The sequence below is a fragment of the Diadema setosum genome, chromosome 8, assembly GCF_964275005.1.
Source record: "Diadema setosum chromosome 8, eeDiaSeto1, whole genome shotgun sequence".
Taxonomy (NCBI): Eukaryota; Metazoa; Echinodermata; class Echinoidea; order Diadematoida; family Diadematidae; genus Diadema; species Diadema setosum.
Genome location: NC_092692.1, coordinates 19,850,312 through 19,865,115, shown reverse-complemented (window position 1 = coordinate 19,865,115; position 14,804 = coordinate 19,850,312). Strand labels below are relative to the sequence as shown.

The window sequence follows — 14,804 nt, the reverse complement described above, 5'->3', positions numbered from 1 at the left end:
CCATCCATATGTATGCATGCTGAAAATCTCTAGATTTCCCAATATAGAAGCCTTTTGTTGTGTGATCAACTTCCAACTGTGTGGCACGCCTCACCCTAGCAGAAACTAGAGCATGCACTTTAGTGCATATATGCAAACCTCAAAAACTGCACAGCCTGAACTCCCAAGTTCATTGACCCTACCTGCCAAAATATTGAAAACCCTCCATAAAATCAATAAAATTTCCCAGATCACTACCAAAATTTAATCATCTGCTCCTTGTGTCATTCTTAACCTTTTCTGTAAGTTTCATCCAAATCCATTTCCAACTTTTTAGTTATTTTGGACACAGAAACAAAAAACAAACCAGCAAATTAACAAACAAACCAACGCCGATGAAAACGTAACCTCCGCCCTTGGCAGTGGTAAAAAAAAAAAAAAAAAAAAAAAAAAATTGGCTCAACCACACTAGGACTTACAGTAACAAGATCTGTATTATTGCAACTGATTGACAAATTGCCCTACATCGACGTAAATAAGCACTGAATTGATCAGTGTTTTAGTAGTAGCCATGATAAAAAAATCATGGGCGTACATACTTGAGCAGGATTCGAACCTACGACCTCCTGATCACCGACAGGCGTCATCTCCACTAGACCACCGAGCTTTCGCCCGAAAGCAAGTGTTGGTTCTAATCCTTATAGCATGCAGCGGGCACTTTGAAGATCTGTATTAGTATAGAACTACTTTGTAAATCACTGATACATGTGTGCAAGCTAGCAAATGACGAAATGTTGCTCAGAATTGACAGTGCTTTACGTTACGTGTTTCATAAAGCTGTTCGTAAGGTTACGAACGACTTACGAGCGACTGGTGATCAGTTCTTGTGCTGAATTATGGAAATTCTGATAAGTATAGCACATCGAAATGATCACCAGTCACTCGTAAGTTGTTCGTAACTTTACGAACAGCTTTATGAAACAGGGCCTTGCAACTACTACTTAGCCAATACACAAATGGGCATACTCGTGAAATAGGCCCCACCACTGCGTGTCCGTACTATAGTATTATTACGGCGGCTAGCCTGTTCATACTAATGAATTCAGCCCCACCGCGTGGTGTTCATTGGTAGATAAGAACGGCGGAGGGGCTTTATTCCACAGTATAATACTTGTGAATGTGGCCCCACCAAACAGCGTTTACGCGAGATTGATACAGCGGTGGGGCCGACTTCCACAGCATAGCATCTTTCGTCCTCCCTTTCTCCCGTTTTTTTCTTTGGTCTTCAACTTTTTATCCTCATCAGGACTCCCTAATGTCCCTCGACTAATTTGACAGCCAATTTAACCATAACCCTAACTTAACCTTGCTTGCCAAGTAATGCACGGGTGCACGTGCACTGCGGTGGGGCCGATTTCACGATTTTGCCCACAACTGGTTAAAACAAACTGATTTCTTCTCGACGTTTTACTGCACTTGTTCACGACACATACTGATATAGATTCTAGTATCACTTGATCATTACCAGGGTCGGGAGGTCTTTTCACCTCTCCCCACTCATACCCACCCCTGGGTTCAGTATTTAAAGGCTATATAAATTTATATGCGTCTTCTTTAAGTGCTACACCTAATCTGCTAACCAGCTAACTAGACATAGATTCTATACACAGCCCAGTCGCTGTATAAATAGCGACAGGCTACTAACCAGCATACTTCCCACAGTAAAATACCACATCACATGTATTAATATAAATTTAATTACTAACTGGTTAGCCCGACCAGACGTTGTTAATACGCTGGAGCTGTGTCGCTACTTACTACAGCGACTGGGCTGTGTATAGTTACTAACTGGTAGTAGTCAACTCACCAAGTGTGGTTCTGCGGGCTTTTGATTGTCGATCTATTTTTGAGCGACTGCACTAAATTGGCCCTAAATTGTTACGAACTGTCTCACTCAGGTTGTTTACAAGTCGTTCATCATAAGTTGTGTCACTGCCACTGGTCACACAATCGACGACGTTATTTTCACGGCGGGATCGAGATCGAGGGTCGGCGGATTTGGGTTGTGGATGGTGAACTCAGCCCAGTCTACGTGTGGTGTACGGTACCCACTCTGCACTTCTTCCTACTTCTTGGGTACCTTCGCTAGCGCTTGGTGCGGTGCGGGAAATCCCCGCGTCCAGGGATTCTTGGTGTGTAGGCTCTGTGCCAGTAGTTTTTGCTCTTTGTACTGAAATGCTATGACGTCAATCTATATCCAGGTCGCCAAAAAATAGAGTCTAAGGTTTTGATATGCGTTGCAAAAAATAATATTCGGGGATTCAGTGATTCTCATCCTGAACATGATATTTTTTTATAAAGTTTTTAATACGTAGGTATGGAATTTAGACTGGATGAGTGTTATCTTTGAAGATTGTGTTTGTACATGTTCAACGCTTGCATTGTCGGTTTTTTTGTTCTAACTGAAGTGATCATGGAGATATTGTACCTCCATGAAGTGATCATATGTATTATTGAGATGTTTGGGGATGGGGAGTTGGCTCCCTAGATAATGTGTCACAGTGACTCACAGGATCACATGATTATGCTTATCTATTACAAGTTAATGAACAACTACTAGAGTAACTATGCCTGTTGTTTAATTCAAAAAGTACAAATCTGTAGGTCTACCAATATAATAATAATAATAATAATAATAATAATAATAATAGTGGCTACTTGTATAGCGCACAGGTCCACTTTTCAGTGCTCATGGCGCTTCAAAAATGAAAAAAATATCATATATGACAGATCCTATGCCATAAAAGTTCAAACAAAGAGAACACGGGAGCTCAAATCAAAATCTTTGTGAAAATGAAGCGTTTTGAAATCATAAAGTCTCAGGTGAAAACGTGCAGAATAAGAGTCCGAGGTTTACAATACATGCTGAAAGAAAATATAAAAAAGAGATAACTGCGTCAACAGGAATTTCATTGAAAGTCATTAAATGTACATAATTATCCCACGAGACAATCTAAAGAATTTCATCTTCCTTTAGTGAGAACTTTACACACTCAAAATACATTTATTTATACCGGACCCTGCAGATTTGGAATAGCTTAGATAATGATCTAAAAGAATCTGTGAAGTTAATTACATTTAAGTATAAACTCAAAAAAAAAAAAAAATATTTGTTTTCTAAATATACCAGTTAATTCTGTTCAATGAAAAAAACCCGTCATGTTTCACTTTTCCTTGAGATTTTGTAGTGTGTCCACAGACCTTTTTCATCCCTCTCCTTTTCCCTCTCCTTTTCCTTCTCTATTCTTCCTTGCTCTTTTTTCCTCGTTCTTCGTTGTCCAGTATCTGTCTGAGTGCATTTCCTCAAGTTCTGTTATTTCTGTGTTTTGTGTTATTGTTGTTGTTGTCGTCATTGTGGTTTGTTGTTGTTGTTGTTGTTGTTGTGTTTTTTGTGGCCGATTGCATATCTTCCTTTCCGTTCAATTTTCCTGGCATGTATAGTGTCTGTTCCACAAATGTGATATGTTACATAGTTTATACGTTTGCATTCTAAAATCCTAGTAAGTATTGTTCATAGTATCAGCATCATATATCAATGAGTATCAAAAATGAATATGTTTTATTGGTATAACAAATTGGTGCTGTCATTGTTTTGTTCCAGTGTTCCACGTCTTACAAGCTTGGCTTTTTTAGTGGAACACTGTTTTCCATCATTGTGATTATTTACTATTTTTGTTGCCATGGCAAAGTGCATCGTTTCTTTTTTACATCATTCGTGTATATTCTTTATATTGTATTAAAAAAAAAGTCCTTTATCAGACGAGTGTAAGAGAAATGAAAAAAAAAATTGTATCACTTTGGATTATGTCAACTTTTTTTTTCTTTTCTTTTCTTTTTGATGATGGAAATAGATGAACTATTGAATTGAATTGAATTGAAAAATTGAATGTTCTCCTAAAGAATGTTTTATCCCCCCCCCCCTTCAAAAAAAAAAAAAAAAAAAAAAAAAAAAAACTAAGCCGCAGACAAGATATAAAAATTTGTCGATAGAGGGAAACTCTGTGATACATGTAGGCTTATGTTAGGGCCTATGATAGTGAAAGTGTAATTTTAGGCTGAATGTTTTGACACTCTGAACTTTGTTGATATGTGTATACATATCTTTATTCTTTTACTGAGCTTCAGGTGCTTTGGTTTCTTGCCTTTCTCATGTAAACAATCTCGTCTTTATCAATTTGATTATACTAGAAGAGGATATCACATTCGTTTGCGATTATGATATTTATTATGCCTGACGTGGACAGTGACAGTCTGCGTTGGTTAACAAAAGTGTCAGACTTCCTTGGTCCAGAATATCTCAAGAGTTTTTGTCATAAATTAAATCTTAATGTTGAGCCTTTATAGCAACAAAAAAAAGAGAGAAAAAAAAAAGAAAACAGTTTACCCAAAAAGCAAAAGTTGAGTTACAATAAAAAAAAGATACATTTAAGTCATCAGAAACTTTACGTGAAATTGTGCAATTTAATCTTATAATGCTATATCACGAAACTTATAGGCCTAATTCTTCGCCACCACATCATCAAAATTTTAATTGTGGAGATGTTGCTAATGATTTTATATACTGATGTTCTACGGACAAGTTTTCCATTATTTTGATAGAGTACAAAGCTTTCCTGATTTTTGTTGTTGAAACATTTTGTATTACCCAAAAAGAAAAAAAAAACAAGCAAGGGAATTTATGATTCTTTGACCGTTAAAATTCATTTTACACTAAACTTCACTGGAGTGAGATCGAGCTATAATAATACAAACGGCTTTAACATCGTTCATATTATGCACGATAAACGGAATCAAACGTGCAAAGTCTGTGCTTATTAATGATATGCTGTGCATGCGATGGTTGTAAGGATAGTTTGCCGATTCTCGCAATAAAAATAGAGGAACTTAACATCAGACATCGAAGCAGGTGTTAACGTTTCTTTCATAGTTCACTAAATTGTTTGCCCTTAATGATTAATTTGCAACACACGTTATACGTACGAAACTATTATTGTATACAAGTATTTGATGTCTGGGAGATTGTATAGACGATGGCTGGCTTTAGATTGCTGCTGATTACAATTTTCAGACATGACAAATTACCTCATAATGTTCCTTAAACTGTCAGTTGTTTGGGACATGACCACAATCCTGTCCCAGGGAATCCCATTGTAATATACACACAATACACCCGGATCCAATCAACGGACACGGAGTCCTATTCATACCACTAAACGTGATCTCAATAGGGCCCATGATGGTGGTGATGGCCTATCTATACAGATTCGTGGGTATCACTCCTTTATAATCCAGCATTGTACAGGAAGGCTTAATTCTACAGGTAGGAATAATAGACATTGGATAAAAGAAACACCTGGCAGAACTCTTCTCATTGCATGGCCATAAGGCCTACTCAAAGAAAATATTTGACGGTTACTGGGCAACCTCTTGTTGTATATCACGACCACACGAAGTTTTCACTCAGACTTATAAATCGTTCCCGGTTACTTTTATTGAAATATCGTAGAGATACATGTATTGCATTTTCCAACGAAAAAGAAAAAAATGTGCAAACTTTACAGAAAAAAAATCCATGAGCGTTTGTAGACCAGGTTGTTGTTGATAATTTTCAGTCAAAATGACAGAGAAATTACTGTTTCACTCACCGAGCTTAAGTGCTGTTTGACGAGCATCAATAAAAACGGCACGGCCTGTATTTTTTTTTTTTTTTTTTTTACACCTGTAGGCTACCGTCTTGTCATTGTGTCTATCTTCATCGTGTTGTTCAGTGTTTAAGCAGGGAGGTGAGAGGGAGTCTCTCTTCCACCTCATGGTTTAAGGAACATTGCTGAAAAATGGCTGTCGAACCCATATGTTTGATTTGATTTTAATTTGATTTGATTTATTGATTTCCGCATTACTATATCATTGTAAATGTACACATATTGTTAATAGTATATAAACAGAAATCTTTATATTGGATTTAATATGTCTTATAAGTGTATACATACGCGGTACAAGAGATAATTAAAAAAGAGCTACGGCTTATAGCTTCTGCTTGCAGCCATGCAAAGAGAAATATAGAGAGGCAGAGGGACGTGTGTAGAAAAATTAGAGTATATTGAACTACAGATATACGGTATATAAAGATAGAAGAAAGGAAATAAGGAAAGGGAGATTTGACTGCCTTCCGAAAGGTTCGTCGTGTTTATTCACACAAAATATCACCTGGATTACCATTCGGCAGAATGGTGTTTATTATTCCGAAGGCTCGTTATTCCGAAACACACAAACTCCTTATACTTAGAGAGGTTCGTTGATCCGAGAATGAAAAAAAAAAAAGAAGAAGAGAAGAAAGGTTTGTTACTCCAAACATATACGTTATTCCGAAGGTTTGTTAATCAGAAAATGAATTAGGGTTCGTTAATCCGAAGACTTCAGCAATAAAAGCTCACAATCAATTGTACTCCGTTGTATGAACATTTTCAGATTTTCTAGTGGGATAAACATGTATAATATTATGTATATTCTCGTTCAACTGAAATAATGAGAAAAATAAGATGGTGAACTACACATGTAGTCATGTGAAAATGAGGCAAACAAACAAACAGATTTACAGCAGCAGCAACTACAACAACAACAACATCATCATCATCTACTCAAAGCCTAAAGATAATTTTATTTTTTTGTTTGTTTCACCTTTAAGTGTCGCCTATTTCTTTCTTTCTTTCTTCTTCTTCTTCTTCTTCTTCTTCTTCTTCATCTTCTTCTTCTTCTTTTTTTTTTTTGTTCTTTTCGTTCAGTGAGTTAAAAGTAACACAAAAGAGTCAATTCAGGGAATAAATCGTTTTTACAACTACTAGCACCAAGTCTAATTTCCATATTATAAATGAGAGATTTCATTTTCAATTTCATTTTTTATAATCGTCCAATCTGGAAATTCCCGTTTTGTCAATTCGTTGTACATAAACACATGACCACAAAAAAAAAATAAAAATAAAAATAAAACATAAAACATGCAACGTTGTTGTTGAAAAAACCAAACTTCCACATCCCCACAACAATTTTAAAACAATGAGAAAAAAGTCACATGGATAAAGCCGTGATGCACAAAACTGCCACCATCATCTATAAATATATAACTGAATTAAATTCTTGATATTTTCCAGAACAAATGGGGTTTAAAACGGTGCATATACCGGGAATAAGTCTATGCAATTCCAATTACGATACCTGTCAAGTATGCGTTTGCAAAAACGGTGCATGGTATACTGGGGATTATATTCAATACCAATTACTCAAGTATATGGCAAGTATGTGGTAGCAAAACGGTGAATGTGCTGGGGATTAAATATATTTGACTGCGAAGATATCACGTCATGCTCTTACATATATGCACCACCCTCTTGAAGTGTAAAATCATGACTGTAATCCTGTCCACCGTTTCTAAACGATCAGTTGAATACACTCAGTAAATTGTAAGTAGAAAAGGGTGTACTGAGTAATAAAACCAAAACAAATAATGTAAATGAACAATTTCTTTATCACAAAGAAAATCAGATACCACCTTCATGGTTTATATTCATCACTATTTTCTAGTCATCATGTATTTAGGATTTGACGTTCATCTTCAAGATGTTTAATATTACCCTACATTCTGCAAGTCATGAACGAGTTCTCGAAAAATTACAAGCATCTAATTTCGTCTGATATATTATAATAAACATCAGCTTACAATAGCAATAACCTTATGTATGTGAGTAAATGTTTATTTGCCGTATAATCATGCCATTTTCTCCTCTTTTATTTCGCTGGGGAATAAACTTCAAATGTAAGATACAAAAAGTTGTGGAATGTATTCACCGAAGAATATTAATATCATTATACGTTTTGTCACAGTTTCAACTCTTAACAGCATATAAACGAAAAATATGGACTGATCTGTTTATCGTTGTCATGGAGATAGAAACACGTTCAAATTCAAGTTGATTTAAAGCTACTTAGTAGGAGAGGAAAGGAAGAATAGAAGATGGTTTCAGGTGAGCTAGGATTCAGTTACGTAATTCCTTGATACACCTACACCTTAACACCCACGGACAAATTGAAAGCAAAACCCGGATACAGCAGCAGCAACAATACTGCAAGGCCTGGCGGCACTTCTTTTGTATTAAACCAAAGCAACAATGAACGTCCAATCCACGCTCGCTTCTAAGAGGGCACCCGCTGATTGGCTAGCCAATCAGCGAAGAGCAGAGTCTTCTTTATGTCGTCACCCTCGGAGAGACCCCTTATAAATGGGACCGAGATGGAGAGTTCTAATCACATTCTAACCAAGGGGAACTTTGGAGAATAATTAGCAGTCCTTCTCGAATCAACACATTAGTAGCTTCACATCCACGATGGACAAACCAGTCTTTCTGATCACCTTGCTTACCCTGTGTAGGTTGTGGACATCAATTTCTGTGGCGAAAGCTTCAACAGATTCAATCCAGAGCGATGTTGACATTCAAGATTTTCTCACGACGACGGCACAGCCATCCGGATCACCCATGGTAGTTGTTGAAGATGGCATCGAACTGTCAGAAGTGACGAAACTCAAAGTAAGCCTCACAACTTGCTACAAAAGTTTGATTTTGAATGATGATCCATTGATTTATATACATGTACAGTCAACGCCTATATTGCGTTCAAAAACTAACGATGCTAGTTATACTGAACTCTTTTGTATGACATCATAGACTAAATGGTAAAGTTGTTATCCATTTTCATTTTATGTACATTCTAATTCGTATGTTTGATTAAGCGATAGAAAGACTCTGGTCCAACTATTTCTCGTTTAGAGCTTTCATATTCGTTGTTAGGCAAATATCAATGTCAATTAAAGTCATGTACTTTTAAAATGGACATCGTACTGGTTTTATTCTGGATGTTCCTTTTATAATCTTGTTTCCCCGTATTCACGCGAATTTGACTATTGGGAATGAGCTGTATGGGGACAGGTTGAGACGAAGTTGAATAACCACTGCCGAAAACGTTTGGTACTTAGTAGTGCGCAATCATGAATCAGAATGCGCAAATGCGAAATCGGCTGCGACATAAGTACATTTGAAAGACGAAAAACGATTTTTGATGATGATATTTCAATTCATGTGCGTATTTGACGAAAATTCATTATTTTAAAATGAAACTTAATACGACAAGACAATGACATTGGTCTCGAAAACCTGTATTATTGTTCCATGAGTATATTCTTACAGATCTGTATACTGTCGATATCATGACATTACTTTCATAGAATACGAGTTTGCAAATTGGCAATCAAACCAAAATCCATCAATGTACTGAGTAGTCGAGTATAGACAATTTTAGATGATCGGTTTTCATTGTTCTATCATGTTCCTTCTCTCCACAAAGGGTCAACTTGAGCAGTTCGGCTATCTGCCACCAGGCTCCTCCTTCAACCCAAGTACCGGAGTCAATCTTACCAAGGTGCTGATGGACTTCCAGAGGAACGCTAGTATTCCTCAAACAGGTGAGGTCACTCACTATTATCTCGTCTTAAACCAGGATGGCTTTTGATATATTTAAGTTGCCACTTGGAAAATGAAATCATCTGTATTTTTCTTTCTTTTTGTTTTCATCTATGCAGAGAGTTTACACGTTTGGTTTTTCGGGTAAATAAACTTTTGTGAATTATTGCACATCCACACATCCATTTTAGGGACAAGGACAAGTGTATAAGCGTGTACTATACTTTGTACTGTAAAATCAGTGAAAAATGTATTCTAAGAAATGCAAAATTTGGAAATAATGACCCATCTGTATTGAGGTCTTTCCGAGAATTTTCGTTATCTCCTCATTACTGCTGTTGGTTCATTTCATATCAAATCTATGCAGAGTATGTCCTTACTCTTTAAACGCCTTGCGCTGGTTGGTATTTCAACTATTCAGTTTATATTTTTCTTTGTCGTTGACAGGCATTCTTGATAATGCAACCGTCGAGATTCTGAACACACCTCGCTGCGGAGTGCCTGACGTGCTTCCCTTTGTGGCTGCTAGAACCAAGTGGCTCAACAGTCGGGTAACATATCGCTTTGGCGCCCTCACCGCCGATATCCCATCATCATCCCAGGTGAAGAGCGAGATCAGACGAGCATTCCAGGTAAGACGAAGTTATCAACTTTCGGGCAGTTGGACGTTTTATGGATTTCACTTTTTGAATTCCAATCGAGTTAATCTATCCAAACGTTTCTTTTATTTCGATGAAAATGGTCTGCTAAGATGTGCGATACGTTTTTCGGGCTTACGATGAATAATGATACGGAAACCCCTTCTAAAGTCAGACTGTATGTTTATATCACTCTTTCATGCTTGTCGAAACAACAAAGCAAAGATCACTCCTCCTTGGTCCCTTGCTGTATCTTGATAAAGTATCATGCAATCAAGAAACAGTTACTGATATAGTTTGTACGATATCACTTCAGTATCGAATGCGTGCATGTCTGTTTAAAATCGACTTTCCTTGGCGTTGTTTGTTTCACAGGTCTGGGAAGATGTGTCAGGCTTAAGCTTCCAGGAAGTCATCGGTCCTGGTTCAGTCGATATCCAGATCTTGTTCGGCAGCTACGAGCACGGCGATGGTATCCGGTTTGACGGTCGTGGTGGTGTACTCGCTCACGCCTTCCTTCCCCGAAACGGAGACGCCCATTTTGACGAGTCTGAGACATGGACAATGAATACATACTCAGGTGAGTCACTCATCAAGTAAAATGTCTTGATGACTTTTTTTTTTCTTTTTATATAATGTGAACTCACCTGTTTTCTCTGAGCAGATTTTTGGCCAAGTTTATGTTTTATCTTCGTACTCCCTTGTTTATTCCGGTGAATATTTTAAGACATAACCTCAAAAGTACATTGATGCAATTCGCTCTTCTGCTTTCAAATCCTCAAGTGTTAACTGATTTGTCTCTATTAATCAGGTACCAACCTGTTCCAAGTTGCCGCCCACGAGTTTGGACACAGTCTTGGGTTGTATCATTCGGACGTGTCTTCTGCCCTCATGTACCCCTACTATCGTGGTTACCAGCCCAACTTTCGTCTCGATCGGGATGACATCCTGGGAATTCAAAGTCTGTATGGACGTGAGTATCTTTAATCTTAATCTTTCTTATCTTTCTTATCCCTCGTGTATATGAATGAAAGTATGTAGGTATACGCAGCCACTTAAAAGCCTGCGTGCGTGACAAGCGATGTTATCAACCTCATGTATGGGATTTTGTTTTCTTTTTTTAGTTTCTTGTTGCGTGCTGATAAGTACTTGGTGTTGACCATGCATTGCTACGATGCTTACATTCTTCTTTCTCTTTCTGTTTAATCATCAGCGAACACTGGCTCTGGGCGACCAACAACCACAACAACCCGTCGACCGACGACCACGGTATCAACCACCACAACACGCCAACCACCCACTAGCCCGCCCCCTCCCAGGTCAGCTTGCAGCGGTTCTTTTCAATCCGTCATTCGAGATGTCAGGGGCCGAGTCTTTGCCATCAGTGGTGAGTAAAGCACGCCATTTTACTTATACGAGTGTGCTTGTCACGATTTTACGTATCTTCCTCACTAATAATCTTGTCGTGATTTTTATCTACTGTTATACGGATGTTATGAATAAGTACCGCTTGCTGGTAGAAGTTTTTATCTTCCAATAGCAGTTGAAAATCTATATATTTTGCAACTTTACAATGATTCAGATTTCTGTATATATTAATCATTTCGTTTCTTGTGTTTATTCTCTTTAACAGGACCCTACTACTGGCGACTCGACGAATCGACCGCGACGTGGGGACGAGTCGACGCCAGATTTGGCACCAATTTCCCTTCAGCTCTTGACGCTAGCTTCCAAGATGGCATCTTCTCATATTTCTTCGAAGTAAGTTGCTTGACTCCGTTGTACTTATAAGCAATTTCCCATCATGAATTATTGATATTGTACTTTTATTTTGTTGACCCATCTTGAAGGCATATTTTGTATCAACAATATATATATATATATATATATATATATATATATATATATATATAATGCTATAGTATTCTTTCTTTATTTATATTGTAGAAACTTATTTATGCGCAAATATGAAAACGTTGTTTATAGTTTTAGTATGCATGTAATGGGTGTGTGTGCATAGATATATCACAGGAATTGATAGTGGCAGCAATAAATTGAAATTTGTAGCAATGATTGATGTTATTTCTATTAATGCTTCTCTGTAAGATAGACATGGTTATATCTGCTTAAAGAATCAAATTTTGCAATAACGATGGCCTGAAGTATCAATCCAATCCCCACTTATCACGATCAAGTAATGAAGATATATAGACAATTTAGTACAAGCAAAATCATTATACATTTTGCAGGTAAGGTTATGTGCATTGTTTGAAAGAAAAAAAATCTTTGAATTACACTGTATTGAATAATTTTTCTAGGCGCCAAATGCACATTACGTTGACTCAATTACATCAAGCATTTCCCTTCTGATCTCGTTGGCAGGATTGTTTCGTGTATCGTCAAACTATCGCCAATCATAACCAGTCGCCTTTCCCGACGAACCGAAGATGGGTCGGCCTTCCTTGCAACATCGATGCCGCCTACCAGTCAGGAAATGGCGACAAGTACTTCTTCAAAGGTGAGCAACGTTATAGTTTACTGCTCTACTGAAATTGTTCACTTATAAAAAGGTTTCCCCTGACAGATAAGCCATCCCATTAATATGTTAAAAAGACTTGGACATTGGGACTTAGGAACCAGAAAGAGAATGCTTTTGCGATTCTGGGGGCACGAGTGTGGGAGTATACTGTTATTATTGGACAAAATTCTCGCCTTTCAAACAACTATCCCGAATCCGAATGCATAAGCGTTTGGACGAGCTGTTACCACCTATGGTGTTTCTCTCGACCCTGGTGTGATCCCGTGTATCATATTGCTAAACTTAGTTTCGTCTGTCTTTAGTGCTGATTTATTGTGATTATTACCATTATTATCTGAATCATAATCATTATATCTGTGTCGTGTAGGCGCTTTGTAAACTTTCCTGCAACTTGAATCAAAGTTCATGATTAAGAATGTTCGGGTAAATATTCATTATCAAAGTGTTTTTATTTTTCCTTTCCAATGTCTGCATGAACAGGGAGCTTTGCCTACAAGTTTAGCGGCACCAACAGCTTACTACGACGGGCTCGCATTACGAATATGTTCGGCAATGTACCCGTGGCACTACGGAGCGGCGTCGAAGCAGCAAGTTTGTTCGCCGACGGCTTCGTCTACTTTTTCCAAGAAGGTCGCTACTACAAGATGAACGACGCCACCATGTGGTTCGAACCAGGTTCCTCTGACGTCATCAGCAACCTTCTACCACAGTGTCGGAATCTGAATCTCAACAGCCAATCAGATTGCTCTTCACACACACATCAACACGACTCTGGCTGTGGCTGTTCGTGAGAGTTCTTTTCTGAATTACTTTTGTGATATGTGAACTTCACATCACTTAGCAATATTGATCTCATTATAGCAGCTTTGTACATTTGATCACAAAAAGCCGAGAAACTCAATTTACAGGCCCGTAACTAGGGAGCCCTCGTCCCCCCCCCCTTTGTCAGCAGCAAAAAAAAAAAAGAAAGAAAGAAATAAAATAAAATTTTAATAAAAGAACACATGAGTCGCGGACCCCCCCTCCTCCACCCACCTTTTTTTTTTTGGGGGGGGGGGGGAGGAGCTTGTCTGCCGATGAAATCCAGAAGTGGCACGAGAAACCGAAAAATTGCACGGGCAGCCTTTTTTTCTTGTCAGCTGATTAAACTCGGAAGTGGCACCAAAAATATTTTTATAAAGATCCACCTCTGAACCCTCCCATGAATATCCTAGTTACGGGCCTGATTTATCAAGAATACATTCACGCCTCTCTCAATAACTACATACATTTGATTAGTAGGAAGGACTTCGAAATGATGACAAGTAATGTTGTCCTCTGATGCCTAATTATGTATGGGTGCCTGTGCCTACGTTTTGCCTAGTCTTTATAGAAATATGACTGAACCAATGTTTACATTCACTTTGATGCTAATAAGTCACATGTTGTGATAAACGATTGAGACGGCTTTAGCCTTTTGTTGTTGTGTTTTCATCATCACCTTAACTGCATAGGCTATGGTGTATTCAGCTTCTACTACGTACAGGTTAGATAGTTAGCATAACATGAGTTGTCAAAAGGTATGAGTTGTCAAATAGTGCAGAAAATATTCAATGCAATGAATATTAAGCATGGACGGCAATATTGTTTAAAACTACCGAAGTAATGCTAAGACTGTTGTGGTAATAATGTAAAAATGGAGAGAGAATCAGGAGATTTGTTGTGTGTGATTTGTATTATTGACATAATGTAAATAAAAAAGAAATCAAGTAGAAATCTATGTCCTCGTATGTATTCATAATTATTCTAGGTGTCTTCTTTTGTCTTCGAAGTATTTCTGTGTTGTATTTAAGCTAAAGAGAGACCGTCAGCAGCATTTCTGTAGAAACATAAACACAAACACATACACACACTCAAAACAAAAACACACATACACCGTCACAGAAAGCTTGAAGTACGAAACATAAACCTGAAAACACACACACACACACATACACACACACACACACACAATGGTTCTTTACATAGGAGAACACTTCACAATCCCATCCCGACAGGAAGTCCATAGTCAGCCACTGTAACTATCCTTCAAAAAAAAAA

The 14,804-nt window shown here is 37.7% G+C and overlaps 1 protein-coding gene across 1 annotated transcript; it reads left to right on the top strand.

The window, feature by feature from the left end:
- Positions 1 to 8,417: 8,417 nt before the first annotated feature.
- LOC140232127 (hatching enzyme-like) lies at positions 8,418 to 13,612 on the top strand. Its single transcript, XM_072312275.1, has 9 exons — positions 8,418 to 8,618; positions 9,433 to 9,550; positions 9,996 to 10,180; positions 10,562 to 10,766; positions 10,998 to 11,159; positions 11,400 to 11,573; positions 11,820 to 11,947; positions 12,569 to 12,704; positions 13,206 to 13,612. Exons 1-9 carry the CDS (start codon positions 8,418 to 8,420, stop codon positions 13,514 to 13,516), a joined length of 1,620 nt encoding a protein of 539 aa, XP_072168376.1. The 3' UTR covers positions 13,517 to 13,612.
- Positions 13,613 to 14,804: the final 1,192 nt, after the last annotated feature.